General features: G+C 47.2%; 1 protein-coding gene across 1 annotated transcript in view; it reads left to right on the plus strand.

The window, feature by feature from the left end:
* Nucleotides 1-16780, plus strand: part of rapgef2b (Rap guanine nucleotide exchange factor 2b) — a gene marked incomplete at its 5' end in the record, with an annotated part of 140845 nt that overhangs the window by 71319 nt on the left and 52746 nt on the right. The window contains 3 exon segments of the mRNA XM_083651574.1: nt 965-1002; nt 1005-1225; nt 11265-11282. Coding sequence (XP_083507700.1) covers nt 965-1002; nt 1005-1225; nt 11265-11282 — 277 coding nt within the window.

Genomic DNA, 16780 nt, shown 5'->3' on the forward strand with positions numbered 1-16780 from the left:
CTGAGCGCTGTGAAATGTGAAGCCGCAGTGAAAGTGCCAAGCGAATGGGCCCCAACTGTAAAAAATAAAGAAATAAATAATTAAAAACGCCTTAAAATGTGTCATTCCATCACGGCCCCAAAGCCACTGGCTAACACACTGGCCCCATTAACAAACAAACAAAAGCATTTAGCTGAAAAGACTTCAGAACACTGTAAAAGATGACTTCACTGACTGCTCTGCTGCTGAAGTGGCATTCTGTCTCTGTCTCTGTCTCGCTTTCCTCAAGGAAAATCTCTGGGTGTCCCCCCCCCCCCCCCCCCCCCCCTTCCTCGTAATTCTTTGAGATGGAAACATAGATTTTATTTTATTTTGACGCGTCATTTATTGTGCTTCATCGAGAGACACAGAAGGAGTTGAGAGAGTTCCTTTATTTCTGTTCACCCATTTGTTTCCCGCTCCATCTTCCGTGTGTCTGTTTATCACACTCTCTCCGTCACTCAGTCTGTTCCCCATCGCTGTCTCTTTACCTGCCCTCTCTCTCCTCCTTCTCTCCCTCCCTCTCTCCCTCCCTGTCTCTCATCTCGCTCTCCTCCCTCTCTCTCTCTCTCTCTCCCTCTCCCTCTCTCTCTCTCTCCCTCCCTCCCTCTCTCCCTCCCTCTCTCTCTCCTCCCTCTCTCCCTCCCTCTCTCTCTCCTCTCTCTCTCCTCCCTCTCTCTCTCTCTCTCTCCTCCCTCCCTCTCTCTCTTCCTCTCCCTCCCTCTCTATCTCCTCTCTCTCTCTCTCCTCTCTCTCTCTCTCCTTCCCTCTCCTCCCTCTCTCTCTCTCCCTCCCTCCCTCTCTCTCTCCCTCCCTCTCCATCTCTCTCTCTCTCTCTCCCTCCCTCTCTCTCTCTCCCTCTCCACTCTCTCTGTCTACGTTGTGAGCACCCTTTGACGTAGGTGTGTGCACAGCGCAGCCCACACGCACTGCTATTTTTACGCAGTGTGAGGGGCAGGGGGGAGGGAGGGGGAGGTAGGAGGGGAGGGGGTGCGTAAGAAGAAGAAGACTCAGTCACTCCTCTCCCTCTGCTTTGCAGGTGGACTATATGGACGAAAATGAGGAGTACTTCCAGCGGCAAGCCTCGCACCGACAGTCCCGCCGGCGTTTTCGGAAGATCAACCAGAAGGGGGAGAGGCAGACGATCATCGACACCGTGGACCCGTACCCCACCGGCAAGCCTCCCATAGCCCGGGGATACCACACGGTGAGTCTTTATACCCCGTGGCTGGCAGGCAGCGCCGCGCCACAGCTGTGCCTTTACCCCCCCCGCTGTGGTAGCTCGCCGTGCGCTCCAAGACGGCGCTTGGAGACGCACACTTGTTGGCTCTGTTGCTCTTGTTTGTGGTGTGTTCCTCCTTCAGAACCTGCCGTGTGGTCCCCGCGTAAGAACACGGCTGAACTTGTGTGTTTCCTGACTGTGTGTATTCTGGTTGTAGTTTTCACCCCCCCCCCGCTTCGTACCCTCAGCCGACCCTCTCTGGTGTTGTAGCCTGTGGTGGTTGTTGTGGTGCTCCCAAGCAGTCTGCGCCCGCCGGGTGCCACTTCCGAGCTCGCTTTCCTCGTCCTGGCACCCCCGAGTTATCCTTCCTGTGCTGTTTTGATTGTTGTCTTACCCGTACTTGCTAGATTACACTTGCCAGACTTGTGTGCAAAGTTGCTGCTTTGTTTTAGTGTGTCACTGCTCTGCCCTCAAAACACATTCTTTTTTGCCGAGCATTCAAAAGTCAAGTTTATTTGTATAGCTCTAATTCACAAGCATGTCTCAGAGGGCTTTGCAGAGAATGTGTCTAGCTAAGTCTAGCTAAGCACGACCAATAAACAGGGTTGAACAACCTTATATTAGGGAGAGGGCGGTTTGTGTGTGCTATATGTATCTCCTACTGTAGAAAGTGTATGTGCTTCCCATGTTTGTAACAGCAGTCCTATGATAGGGCATAGGACTGCTGGCAAGCGTCATCCACTCTGTGTGCCCAGCCCATATGGACTTACAAGATGCTCATACATGCATCATTTCTGTCTTGAGAATAATTACAATAGATGCATATTCCTAAAGAAACTCAAGTTGCAAGCAAAGAAGGTTGAAAGTTTCTCTTGGCTTTTTCGGCTGAGGTGTTGTACCACCACAGATCCTGTTCTTAAATGTATCATTGCATTGTATGATCATGTAACCAACTGAGATGGACGGAGATAGAAGGGGTGTTGATAGAAAGATGTGTCTGGAGAGACTTTTGCAGCAACACGTCTCCCCAGGGCTCCTCCTGGTGCCTCTCTGCTGTGTGTTGTTTACCCAGAGCGCCCTGCTGCCGCTCAACCCCTCACGCACATCGCCAAACAAGCTATTTCATCTTCATTTGACTCTCAAATTCTTATTCTTAACAAGTGAAGATTATCTGCTGCCAATTCATTTGTTTCCAGTGTGTGCGGTTGAATTTGAGATGATCTTGAAACAAGAGGCACTTTTTTTAAGCACGTTTTGTCACTTGTAAAGATGGGCAATTTGTTCTGTACTTTAGATGGTGAGAGCATCAGGTCATGGGGGGATTATTCTTATTCAACTGTCATCTTACATCCGAACAGTCAGAGCAGTATTGTTGGATTTCATTCCCCCTGATGCTTCACATCAGATACAGTTTTAAACACCACTATCTTCAATACCTCTCTAAATTAAATCAAAACATATTTCAGGACGTGAAAGTAAATTACTTTCAGCATTTCTACATGCCAGTCAATTTTATAAATAGACTTTAGATCATAATGCAATCCTGACAGTACAGACATTGAATTATCTTTTTAAGCAGCCTAGAGTTAGATTATTTTCAGTCGCTTTTTTGTTGGCTTTCATCCAAAGTGCCACCAGTGGATCCATTTTCAGCATGAACGGTCCCGATGGGAATCAAACCCCCGACAGTAATGTGTGCCTTGCTCAACCGGGAGCTAGAGTAGTAGCCCTGCACGGGTATCTTAGCAGGCTCCTCAGTGGCGAGGTTAACCGGTGGCAGGGTATTGATGTCAACCCACATGAGTGGATTGGACCCCAGCAGTGTAAGAGTTAGCTGGCCGTGTGCATTGCGTCAGGTCTCCTCCTCCCTCTGCGCGCTCTGTCCCTGGGAATAGGAAGCCAAGCGTTTTCACACTAACGATGCACATAAGCAGAATGCACTGCACTTTACCGCACACTGTTCTGCACAATTTCACTGCATTCCCCTCATTCCCGACGCTCCCAGGGGGTTCTGTCACAGTGCAGCCAGTTCCCCCCCGGAACGCTGTGTGAGAACAGCCCAGGGTTCTCTGTTCTGCTTTCAAAAAAAAATGGAGGGGAAATGCGGCAAACGTCATCCCCCGCCCACCTAAAGCCATCCCCACACACCCCGCTCCCTATATTTAGCCTCGCTGTGTTTTGGATTCAAAGGGCCACGCTGAACTTTCTCATGGCCCGTCGTCTCCTCCCGTCACACACACTGACTCAACCCTCCTCTCTCTCCCGTCACACACACTGACTCAACCCTCCTCTCTCTCCCGTCACACACACTGACTCAACCCTCCTCCTCCTCCCGTCACACACACTGACTCAACCCTCCTCTCTCTCCCGTCACACACACTGACTCAACCCTCCTCTCTCTCCCGTCACACACACTGACTCAACCCTCCTCTCTCTCCCTTCACACACACTGACTCAACCCTCCTCCTCCCGTCACACACACTGACTCAACCCTCCTCTCTCCTCCCGTCACACACACTGACTCAACCCTCCTCCTCCTCCCGTCACACACACTGACTCAACCCTCCTCCTCCTCCCATCACACACACTGACTCAACCCTCCTCCTCCTCCCATCACACACACTGACTCAACCCTCCTCCTCCCGTCACACACACTGACTCAACCCTCCTCTCTCCTCCCATCACACACACTGACTCAACCCTCCTCCTCCCGTCACACACACTGACTCAACCCTCCTCCCGTCACACACACTGACTCAACCCTCCTCTCTCCTCCCGTCACACACACTGACTCAACCCTCCTCCTCCCGTCACACACACTGACTCAACCCTCCTCCTCTCGTCACACACACTGACTCAACCCTCCTCTCTCCTCCCGTCACACACACTGACTCAACCCTCCTCCTCTCCCGTCACACACACTGACTCAACCCTCCTCTCTCTCCCGTCACACACACTGACTCAACCCTCCTCTCTCCTCCCGTCACACACACTGACTCAACCCTCCTCTCTCCTCCCGTCACACACACTGACTCAACCCTCCTCCTCCCGTCACACACACTGACTCAACCCTCCTCCTCCCGTCACACACACTGACTCAACCCTCCTCCTCCTCCCGTCACACACACTGACTCAACCCTCCTCCTCCTCCCGTCACACACACTGACTCAACCCTCCTCCTCTCGTCACACACACTGACTCAACCCTCCTCCTCTCGTCACACACACTGACTCAACCCTCCTCTCTCCTCCTGTCACACACACTGACTCAACCCTCCTCCTCCTCCCGTCACACACACTGACTCAACCCTCCTCCTCCTCCCGTCACACACACTGACTCAACCCTCCTCTCTCCTCCCGTCACACACACTGACTCAACCCTCCTCTCTCCTCCCGTCACACACACTGACTCAACCCTCCTCTCTCCTCCTGTCACACACACTGACTCAACCCTCCTCTCTCCTCCTGTCACACACACTGACTCAACCCTCCTCTCTCCTCCCGTCACACACACTGACTCAACCCTCCTCTCTCCTCCCGTCACACACACTGACTCAACCCTCCTCTCTCCTCCCGTCACACACACTGACTCAACCCTCCTCCTCCCGTCACACACACTGACTCAACCCTCCTCTCTCCTCCTGTCACACACACTGACTCAACCCTCCTCCTCCCGTCACACACACTGACTCAACCCTCCTCTCTCCTCCCGTCACACACACTGACTCAACCCTCCTCCTCCCGTCACACACACTGACTCAACCCTCCTCTCTCCTCCCGTCACACACACTGACTCAACCCTCCTCCTCCCGTCACACACACTGACTCAACCCTCCTCTCTCCTCCTGTCACACACACTGACTCAACCCTCCTCGCTCCACTAGCGCTCCTGTGGGAAGGATGGAACGGGCGCCGCCGCCATGGCAACCGGCGGTCCCAAATGTGCTCTGCTCGAGTGCACTCCGAAGTACAGTAGGAGAAGGGAGCGAACTTAACAAGAGTGCAGTACTGCTGCTGCTGCTGCTGCTGCTGAGAGACCGAGGGGAGGGTGGTGGAGAGCGACAGAGGAGCTGGATCTGGGTGGATGCTAAGCTGACAGAGCAAGCTAATCTCTGGTGTTTAGAATGCCAGGCAGTGCTCGGATTCTCCCTCCTCCCACCCCAAAGGCATATTTAGGAGGTGAGAATGCACAGAGGAGAAACCTGGGATTGAAGAGAGGAAAGCATTTGGAAAAGCGCTATATAAATCCGATGTATTATTATTATTATTATTAAAGCTCTGTTGCAGCCGAGGCTTTTGTTGAGCTTAATCACTCCTATATTAAAACCAGGTAGCAAAACGTCAGAGGAGTCATTGATTTGAAGGCATCAACGCTCTTCCCAAAATATTTGAGACACATCTGTTCAATTATTTAGGCTCTATCTCCACATAGCATGATGCTCCCTATATGCAGGTTAGAAGAATGCTTTCATGATAACAGACAGGGTAATGCTGGCAGGATATGATGTCGTTTCTCTGCCTATAGAATAACCAGCACTGCGTTTTGAAGGTTCATTCCAAAACAACAATAAAGGGATGCTACTCTGATAAAGCGATTGCTGTCATGACGGTAAAACTCATTACCGAAGGATATTCACTATTATCTTTGTCAAGACATTCACTAAGAAAATGACACAATTTTTGTGGATCAAATAATCAACTGTTTATTTTGGGAAATACTGGGTGGTTCATGTCAGATTACATTATTTGTGTCCTCTTAAAATGGGTACATAGCGTTTTGGAGTGATGATTTCAAACTTTGTTGGACTCCTAAACTGTAGAGCGGAGTGTACCTGTCCCTCAGAGGGTGATGTGAGGTGATGTGATAGATGTACCCATGGCATGCAGCCACCTTCCTCAGTGTCTAAATCTTTCCCCTGGTTTCAGGGGGACACTTTGCCAGTAGCTGAATGGCCTTTGTGGTTAGAGAGACCATCCATCCTGTAAGTGCAAGGTCACCGGTTCAATCCCCACCGTGACCATTGTCCATCAACAGCCATTTGTGCCGTCGCTGTCCTTGAGCAAGACATTGAACTTGTAGCTGCTTACTCATTGGAAGCAAAGTGGCTAAAATGTAAATGTAATGCTAACCCTGTAGTGGAAGTCCCTCTGGGAGCACTGACACGCACAGCTACCCACACACAACCCCCCTGAACACACTCCAAACCCCCCTCCCTCCTCCACCATCTGAAGCACAGCTATTATCCTCGTGAATTAGGGATTATTTGCTTGTCTGGGTTGAAACATTTTTTGATGTTATTTCATGAGGAATGGATATCTGGCGTCGGAACAATTTCTCGTCAAATGAATTGGCTTCTTCGATAAACACTCAATCTAAACGTCCATTTGCGCAATTACTTTTGCATCAATTTCTCGAGGGACGACAATATCGGAGAAGCGATGTGGCAAATTTGAATAGATGGACTTACTTTGCCATTAGTCGATAAACTCCAATGACTATTAGCAGGCTTGGCATTTCTTAAAGTAATAGCCTGTGTTATTTTCAGAGAAATACAATTGCATTTTGCTACTCTATTACTGATAATGCATCACATAATAGTGATAGATACGGTAACCTACATGAAAGGTTTTACAGTTGCGGTTCCAAACAGCCGATGTTGAGCAGGACTTTCCAGGGAAGGAACATGTGTTTTATGTTACTGGAAGCTGTAACAGTGGTTTGTTTGGAATAAAAGGCACAACTGGGTAATTGGCGTGAGCAGCGATTGCCGGCATGGCTGAACAGACAAATAAAACAGCTCTACCTATTAGTAGAGAGGCAAAGTGAACGTCACTTCCTGCTTCAGCACTGTACCAGAGATTTCCATCCGCCCTTTATTTTCCCATTGACATTTCGTAAAATGCTTATTAAAAAATAGTTTTACTTCGTCAAACCAAACGGTTCAGCTATATTTAGAATCTATAGAGACCATAGAACATTTCACTTGGACCAAAACAAAAGAACAACAACATTGAGAAAATATTTTCGTTAAATCCGCATTTCTTTTTTATGTTTAGGTCCTAGTGAAATGTTATGTGGTCTCTCCTGTTTCTAAATATATCTGAACCATTTGGTTTGAACAAGTAAAACTATTTTTATAAGCATTTTACGAAATGTCTATGGGAAAATAAATGGCAGATATAAATCTCTGGTACAGTGCTGAAGCAGGAAATGATGTTCACTTTGCCTCTCTATAGGAAGGGAACTCAAACTTAATCAACAGAAAAATCCAAAGAAAAAGACACCTGGGACAACCAGTGCAAAACGATCCCAGCAGTGACTACTTGCCTAACAAACAAACAAAAGCGAAAATCTATGTGAGTTGTCTCACTCCCTTGCGCTAGTTCCTGAGCTAGAATAGCTTGGAATAGGAAATATGACATTATATTGATTTGAGGCGTTTAGCTGTCACGCTTATCGAGAGCGACTTAAAAGGTGTGCAGTAATAGAATAAGCCTAAAATCCTAGATGGCTGTCATCATTATACAAGCGTCAAATATGAAGGAGTGCAAAACCACAAAGCTGCTGAGACGACGAGGAAAAGTTTCTGTGTCCACAGATCGATGTGATCCTGTAGATAAAGCAGAGGTGTTTTCTAAAGAGGAGATCGTTTAAGATGCAGCACAGGCCTTCTGCACGCGCTCAGACTGGCAGGCCTTCTGCACGCGCTCAGACTGGCAGGCCTTCTGCACGCGCTCAGACTGGCAGGCCTTCTGCACGCGCTCAGACTGGCAGGCCTATTGCACGCGCTCAGACCGGCGGGCCAACACTGAGCAGCCTTGTTCTGAATGGACACACAAGTTAGTTCTCGCAAACCCATCAAGGTCTCTCTCTCTCTGTGTCACACACACACTCTCTCTTCACATACACATCATCATCCCTCTCACACTGTCACACACACACACACACACACACACACACACACACACTCACACACACACACACACACACACACACACACACATTATCTCCCTGTCGCCCTCCCTCTCTTTCTCTCTCTATTGTGCACTTTATCACATACATGCGATCTCTATCTCTACCATCAGCAGCCATTTGTGCTGTTGACATGTCTCTCTCCCTCTCTCACACACACACACACACACACACACACACACACACACACACACACACACACACACACACACACACACACACACACACACACACACACAGAGGCCATTTACACCTGGCACTAACATGCATTTTCTGTGATCAGATTGCAATCAGATAGTGCCTGACCACTTGAAAGTACAGGTGTAAATGCCCCCAAGACACATTGAGGACGGATTGCGTCATTGCGATCTGATCGGCCAGACCACCTCCGGAGGTGGTCAGGGACACATTGTGACCACATTAAACATAAGTAAGTGCTGCAATGTGTCCTCTCAATCCGCATACAGCAACTGTATGTGGATTGAGAGAACACCCGTTTTGGGTGATCGGATTGCAGTCTGTTGATCACCCAAAACGCATGTTAACGCCAGGTGTCAATTAAATCAGGCTAATGTGGTCAAGCACTATCCGATTGCAATCTGATCACAGAAAACGCATGTTAGTGCCAGGTGTAAATGGCCTCACACACACACACACACACACACACACACACACACACACACACACACACACACACACACACACACACACACACACACACACACACACACACACACTTCTGCTATGTAGTGATTCTCAACACTTCACAGACCCCTAAATTAGTCCACATTAGGGCCACGGACCCTGATTTGATGAGATTTTGTCTCATTGACCAAATCAGAGAATATCTTTATTGTTAGATAATAGATATGATTTTATCCAGAATTCCATGACTATCTGTATTGAGATAACAGTGAAACTATGATTAAAAAAAAATATATATATATATAATCAAATCAAAATTGAAGGATCCTTGGTGGTCCCCAGAGCCCACATTGAGAACCACTGATCTATTGAATGGTACAGTCCGCCTTTTGACCATAACCCAGGATATTGTATTATGATCAAAGCGGCTGAATCATTACGATTTCCACTACTGTTCTCCTCTTCCTCATCATCTTCCTCTCCTCTGAACAGACAAGGAGGAACAGACTTCCTCCTTGTCTTCTTCCTCTCTTCTTCCTCCTTATCTTCCTCTCCCCTTCTCTCCTTCCTTTCCTTGAACCAGGGCTGGGCAATATATCGATATTGTATCAAAATTATGATATCAGACTAGATATCGTCTTAGATTTTGGATATCGTAATATGGTGATACGGCATGAGTGTTGTATTTTCCTAGTTTCAAAGGCTGCATTACAGTAAAGTGATGTAATTTCTGAACTTGCCAGAGTGTTCTAGCTGTTCTATTATGTGACTTTACCCCTCAGTCATTGTATCCACATTACTTATGGAGTATTTATCAAAAATCTCATTGTGTACATATTTTGTGAAAGCGCCAATAGTCATCGCAGTATCGTCGCAATATCGATATCAAGGTATTGGGTAAAAAAAAAACATTAATATATGTTCATCTCGCTCAGAGTCAGCAGCCCTACCTTGAACCTCTTCTCTCCTCTTGCTCACTCCCCTCCCCCTCCCTCACCACAGCCCAGTAGCCAGGGCAACTAAGGCCCTGAAACAGCTGTTCCATAATTATCCAAGCAGCAGGCCCACAGCCGATCAATACTCCTTCAGCCCTTTCCTCCAGCCGGGTGGCCGAGTGGGCAGAGAGGCCGTCCCGCAATCAGAAGGTCACGCGTTTAATCCCCGCCACAGCCAACGCGTCCACCAACCAGCACGCGCCCCTCTTGAACGTGACACTGCTCACATATTATCAATCAACTGTGCTGAGAGGGACGCATCAGTTACTCTGGCGGCGGCCGCCTGTGTGTTTGTGAAAGGTGTTTATTTACGATGATCTGATTTAGGTCCGAGAGACCAAATCTCATCAATTGGTGGCCTGTAGCTCTAATGTCTGTGTTGCAAGGGATTCAAAACTTTATTCCATTTTCGCTAATGCAACTACAAAGTTTCAGCTTGGTGTTAGCTTACCTTATCGTGCGTACTGGCTGTTAATCATGAGTTGTTAATATCCGTTGTTATACTTCTTCTTTCGTTTCAAAACAAAGGCACACAGAGTGACGTCGGGGAGGAGAGGTGCGGCCAAGTAGAAACTTCCTCTTTGCCACAGGAAGCAGCTGGCTTTATGGGTTTAAATGTGGCCGTACTTTTTGAAAAGGATCCCAGTCATCTTGACCGCAGTTTTATTGAAGTTAATTGTGCACGGTTAAGTTGACTTGATGTATTGATTTAAAAGAATCCTACACGTAGCTGCACCTGTTAAGAGGACTGGTATGTTTTATTTAGAGGTTGAGATTGTCCTGCGGTGGTAATTAGGAGTTGAAGAAGTTAACGAGTGTCTTCAGTAATCAATAGCGTGCTGAAGAGGAAGGATGTGTGTGTGCAGGTTTGTTCCCTGCCTTCTTCCTTCCTCGTCCTTGGCTTGAGTTCAGCGAGTTCAGTTCACACTGTGAAAGTTGATCTCCCTGACTGTTCCTTCGACCTGCTGCTGAGTCCTAAAAGGATGTTGTTCTTAAAAAAGCGAACAAATCTGCCCAAATACGTCCATCCAAATCAACTTGTCTTGAGGGTTTTCTTGAACCAAGTCATGTTGCCTTAAAACAAGCAGTATTGTAGGATATTGTTACTTCGAAAAAACACACAGGTAAAACAGCGAGCATCAGAAACAAGTGAATCTCAGGGTGAGTTTGTTTCTACTTGCTGGAAGAAAACTCAGTCTTTAGGCCTCGATACCGTACATTGTTAAAGACATGTTTAAGACGCAGTCCTACAATACATCCGTGTTGAGATGGACTTTTTGTCTGTGCAGCGCGGTGCGCTTGAACGTGCCACTGATGCTTCAGGCCTCATTTGTCACATCCTCGACCGGCACTTTGATAACTTTCATCTCCTCTGCTTCTTTTCATGGCTCTCCCCTTATCCTGCCTCCCAGGAATGCAATAAAGCCCAGGTACTGTATCTAATAACACTGGCGTGTGTGTGTGTGTGTGTGTGTGTGTGTGTGTGTGTGTGTGCGTGTGTGTGTGTACGTGTGTGTGTGTGTGTCGTGTCTGTGTGTGTGTGTGTTCTAGCTGTGTTTGTGCTAGTGCCGGTGGTTTATCTTCGTCTGCCTCCCATCCCTCATGTCTGTAGCTTCTGCTCGTCTTCTTTTAATAAATACCTTCCATTTGCCGGCGTCGGGAATGATAAAGAGCGAAGGGGCGACGCCATGCTGCACCGCACTCAAATTATATCACCACCACATCAACGGCTACATGGACAGAATGTGTTGAAACTGCCACCATAACAAATGTTCCTTCCTCCACTTCCTTACATATGATCATGCTTTGCGATCTGCAGTTGGTTGGGTCGTAAAGTACGCGAGCGAGGCGACGTGGAGCTCATCGCGTAGCCTCGGCGAGTGATAAACATCGCCGTCGCGCTCCACAGCTCAGGGGCCCGCACACTCACGGAGATAATGGCCACAATTAAGCTGTTTGAGGCACGTCGTATCTCAAGCGCAGCTCCTCTCGCTGCCGATGGGGCCAGATAACCGTACAGTATCGACTGTCTTTTAGGCTCATCGCAATTACGCTTACACATTATCGCTATCCGCACTGTGTGCGGGTGCGCTCGTGTTGAGTCTCGCCTCGATTTTATGAACTAGATGCGAGCCGCTGATAAGTTATGTGCTCGGGGGGTTCCGTCGTGATGGTGGTTTCACAAACTACATAAATGCTTCTCCGAGCTTAATCGGAGCCATTTAATTGATACAGATAGACATATTTGTCAATTTATAAGACAAGACAATCAAGCCAAACGACCTGCCCGGATCCAATATATAGCCCATATTCCAGGATCGGCCACGGGATGCTGCCGGGCCTGAGCAGAGGTGCTTGTGGGTAAAAGGGGTTGAACAGATCAGAGCTCTGGGTGTTGGAGCAGTCAGACCTGCAGAGAGAAAAAGCTCCACTTGTCATCCATGGAGAAGCCCGGCTGCTATTTTTAGAGCTGTCCTTTGTGCTTCAGCTGTGCATAGATACAAAAAGCATCAGGTTTATTCTACTCTGGAATACTGAAAAAAAGATCTGCTCTGCTTTGTTGCGTGCTCTCTTGTTTTTTTCGTGTTGCTTTCCTCCTTTTTGCTTTCTCACTGCCTTTTCTTTCCGTCAGCTTGAGGTGTTTGGACTCCAAATGACCAAATAACCTGTGTAAAGGCGGTGGAGATGATTGCCTGTGAAGGCTGGCTTGTCAAACATGCTCACCGCGGTGCTAAATAAAGACATTTCATTTGTTTTCTACACGTCTTTTTGAGCCTTTTGCAGCTTACTTTGTCTTATTGCTTCCTTCACTTGAGCGTTCTGCATCTATTTATAGATGGGCCAAAGACAAAAGATGAATGTATTGTTAATGGCGAGCTAGCAGACATTGTGCTATGATGGAGAGGGGACTGTATCCTCTATATAAAGCAAGTGAAGTGGTGCCTTCTTGTATAACAGATGAAAATCAACTACCACCAATTGATTTTGTTGTGCTTCGTTTCTCAACCGGTTTAATTAGAAGGCGTTTGCTGACATTTGATGTTGTGCTTTTCATGTCAGCTTTGACATTCAAAGACCTTTTTGAAAGTGAGGTATTGTCAAAGAGGTTGACAGATGGCATTTATTACAATGGTAATGAGCCAAGCACCATTAGCCCGGCTAACGCAGCATAGCTACAGTAGCTAACACCATCAAGTATGCTGTTTTTGTTGTCTTTGGTGCTGGTGGTGTCACTTAAATGTGGATACAAAACGAAAACTGTGTAACGATGTGTAACGATGTTACACAGTGTTGGATGTTACAGCAGATGTGACAAGTTAGCCATGAGTAGGCCTAGGTGATTTTGAAAGAATTCAACTTGCCTTGTAAAATAATGGTTAAAATGTGTTGCTGGTGCCTCGAAATAGAATTTACTAGTGCGCACATTCCCCCTCTTTATGCATTTATAAGATGAAGAAAAGACATTGATGATAACATGGAAAGCACTCGGATAGGAATATGATGAAATACTTTACACTTTCTAATACATTCTCTCATTTGTAATATTATGTAAACCCATATTTCTGTGCAGCAGCCTGTCCTGTCCTGAAGTTGCATCTTCCACAAGTTGCGTTTGTTTATTTTCCTGGCACAGTTCCATCACTCTGTGATGCAACAATCTGCACAAACACTTTGGCATTTTCTAAATTGAGGCTACATCATGTCTTGAAGTTGATGTGGGTATGGAGAGGCCCATAGGGCAGAGGCCCATAGGGCAGGGCAGAATAAAAACGTCTCCAGGTAAATATCTTCCCACATGGAGTTGTAAAATGTAAAATGAGCCTCCCGCATGAAGCTGTGATAGAGGGTAAAACTCAACTCGTTAAGATTCCACATGAGCAATTATTGCTCTCCGCGGAGATGATCCGTTTGCGTCTGACTTGCAACACCTCGCAACAAATGACACTATAACAGCTGTTAAGCCTGTCAATTCAAATTATAACGCCTGCTTTAGCCTGTCAATTCTGCGCCTTTAATGGACAAATCTGACGGCCTGGAAAGAACACGAGTCATATTGCCTTCAATTAAATGTGTTAAACTTGTTTTTTTTTACCGTTGATGTTTTAGACAGCTGGAACATTTTCTGTTATCAAACGTCATTGTAGCTGTGCTGCACATATCTGAATGTGACGTCATTTCGTCTACATTTGACCAGGTATCCGCTGGAATAAGAACGTTACTCCACCAAATTGAGATTTTTTTCGTAGTCGATCTTTCTTAAGGCACTCTACCTGCACCTTCTGGTTTAAGATTGTGTCTGTGGTGGTATTTCTGCTTTATTAAGCTGCATGCCGTGGCGCCATGTGTGCATGCGTGTGAGAGAGAGAGAGAGAGAGAGAGAGAGAGAGAGAGAGAGAGAGAGAGAGAGAGAGAGAGAGAGAGAGAGAGAGAGAGAGAGAGAGAGAGAGAGAGAGAGAGAGAGAGAGAGAGAGAGAGAGAGAGAGAGAGAGAGAGAGAGAGAGAGAGAGATGAGCCAGATTCAAACCCAGCATGTTGAACCATCTTGCAGCACATGGCTCACTAGCCCACTGAACCAATAAGCCCCTCTGACCTTCTGATGCTAAAGACCTCCGGTTGGTCACCTTCCACAGTTAGGCTATAACCTGATCCGGAAACTTGTAGGTACTGATCAACTTTTCATACACCTGCCAAGAGTATTACCTCTCTGTCAATCTCTTATCCCAGAGTAGCTAGTAGTGGCAGAGTAAATTTTCTTTTCGTTGTTTTTTGTTCTTTTTCATTCATGCATTTTGAGAGCTACGGGATTGCGACAGATTTGATTTCTCTTGGCTTGTGAATCTACAAATGCAGTCTTTTTGTAAACATGCTTGTCTGCCTGTGTTCCTGACAAATTATTTTTTAGAGCATTGCAGAAGTGACAAATGTGCCATAAATCAAATAGTCCCTTGGGCGGTAGCAGCAGCTAGGAAAACCTCGTCTTTTTATTAGATCATCTTTGCCATTTTAAGAATGCTGTTGAAGCTGTCGCAACGGGACCGCTCTCAACGATTAAAGCACCTTCTGTACTTTGACTGAGGGAGCGTCTTCATAAAAGTGACTATGGTCAATTAGTTACAGTACGAAGCAATAAATCCTAGTATGTCACAAGGTTGAACGGCCAAAGTGTGTCCATCCACACAGCCACATTTCCTCGAGTAAGACACTGCAAAACGACCTACTTAATGCTCACTGTATAAGGCTGGTTAAGAGTGCCACTAAAATGCATGTGACATGTACGTATGACTGGGAGCTTCAAGAGCTGTATGAGGAAGAGTGTCTGCTGATGTCTGGTGTATTGTAGCATGCTTTGGCGTGTTCTGATCTCGGCTGATTGCTCCTGGATATATTCTGTTACGAAGTATTGTTTCATTCTAAACAGATTATTTCTTTCCTCCCTTTCCTCCTCTGGCCCATGTGTGATCATGGATGTCAGGACCATGGACAGAGGTCCAGACATCATGATGCCAGTTGTCTTGTTATCAACTTGTTCTTGTTAACCCAGTTGTATTGGCGTCATCAAATGCGAAGCAGGACTTAGTGTGTTGTCTATGCGTGTGTTTAATGATAACAGCATTGTACTTATGATTAAGTTGTTCCGTTGCTTTGCTGCTGGCTGTGATGTGGGAGTGGAACAATCTGGGCTTGTTCTTCTCTGTGTAAAATCATCAGCTGAATGCTTGATGTAAAGGTTATGAACCTCTGCTATTTTGATGGGCTCTAATGGAGAGAGTTAAATGGAATAGATGGTGTACAGTACACTTGACTTGATGCTGGATGGATTATGTGCTATGGATTTACTCAGTAGAGGGCTGGTGAAATCTGTCAAATCCTTTTTTCTCTTCTTCTCTCTCTATCTCTGTTCATCGCTTTGGATTTCTAAATGGACCTCCTTGAAGCTTTCACCAGTGTGTGAGCGTGTGTGAATATGTATTTGTGCACGGCTGTGTCGTGCGACCGAGTAATGAGTTTTCTTTATGGCTCTAATGCTGCTATGTACCGGTCCGGGAACCTGATCACATGACCTACCCACATCACATGACCTACCCACAGTTGCAGCCACGCTGGGTTCGCTGGGTGTGTTTATAAATGGCAGACGAGGTACCGCCCCCTCCCCCCACCCTCCCTCTCCCCCCCCCCCCCCCCCCCCCCCCCCACCTCATGCATTTAGCACACAGGCTTCAAATTGAATTTGAATGCGTTCATGTTGCTCTCAAGCGGCGTTGTTGTCACGTCACCGTCACAATCACCTCGGATCAATACACCCGCCTCTCCATTTCCATTGTGATTACTCAGTAGAAAAACTGATTAATAGGCTTGTTTGTTCCTAGAAAGCATTAAAAGGGGGGGGGGGGGGGGGGGGGGGGGGGGGTTGGGCAGCGGGCCTGATATTCCCCAGACACGACCCCGTTGCCGCGGTGATGTAATGATGATGCCCCGGTCCTTCCCCCCCCCCTCCCCCCCCTCCCCCGACGATTGCCGGAGACGTTAATGACTGGAGCTCGACGCAAAGCACCTGAGCTTTTTTTGTTGTTTTGATGCATTACATCATTGCTCGGGGGCGGGAGGGGTGATGTCATACCGGGTCTCCACCGCCCCCCTCCACCATCCCCTCCCTCCCTCCCTCCCTCCCTCCCTCCCTCCCTTCCGGCTGCCATGACTGGAGGAGCTCCAGAAACAGGCCGTACTACGCTGCTGCTTTCTAGGCATTGTCTAAAGCAGATGCTCTCATTCACCATGACAAATGGCTCCAGCCTCAGCCGTCTGCACGCCACACGGGGAATGTCCAGTGTTTTATTGGATTTGTTGTTGTTGTTGTTGTTGTTGTTGTTGATATATGCATTGTGCTTTTTTTATGGCGTGCATTGATCGGGGTCAGAAACTACTTGTA

This window comes from Poromitra crassiceps (assembly GCF_964638095.1).
Source record: "Poromitra crassiceps genome assembly, chromosome: 15".
Taxonomy (NCBI): Eukaryota; Metazoa; Chordata; class Actinopteri; order Beryciformes; family Melamphaidae; genus Poromitra; species Poromitra crassiceps.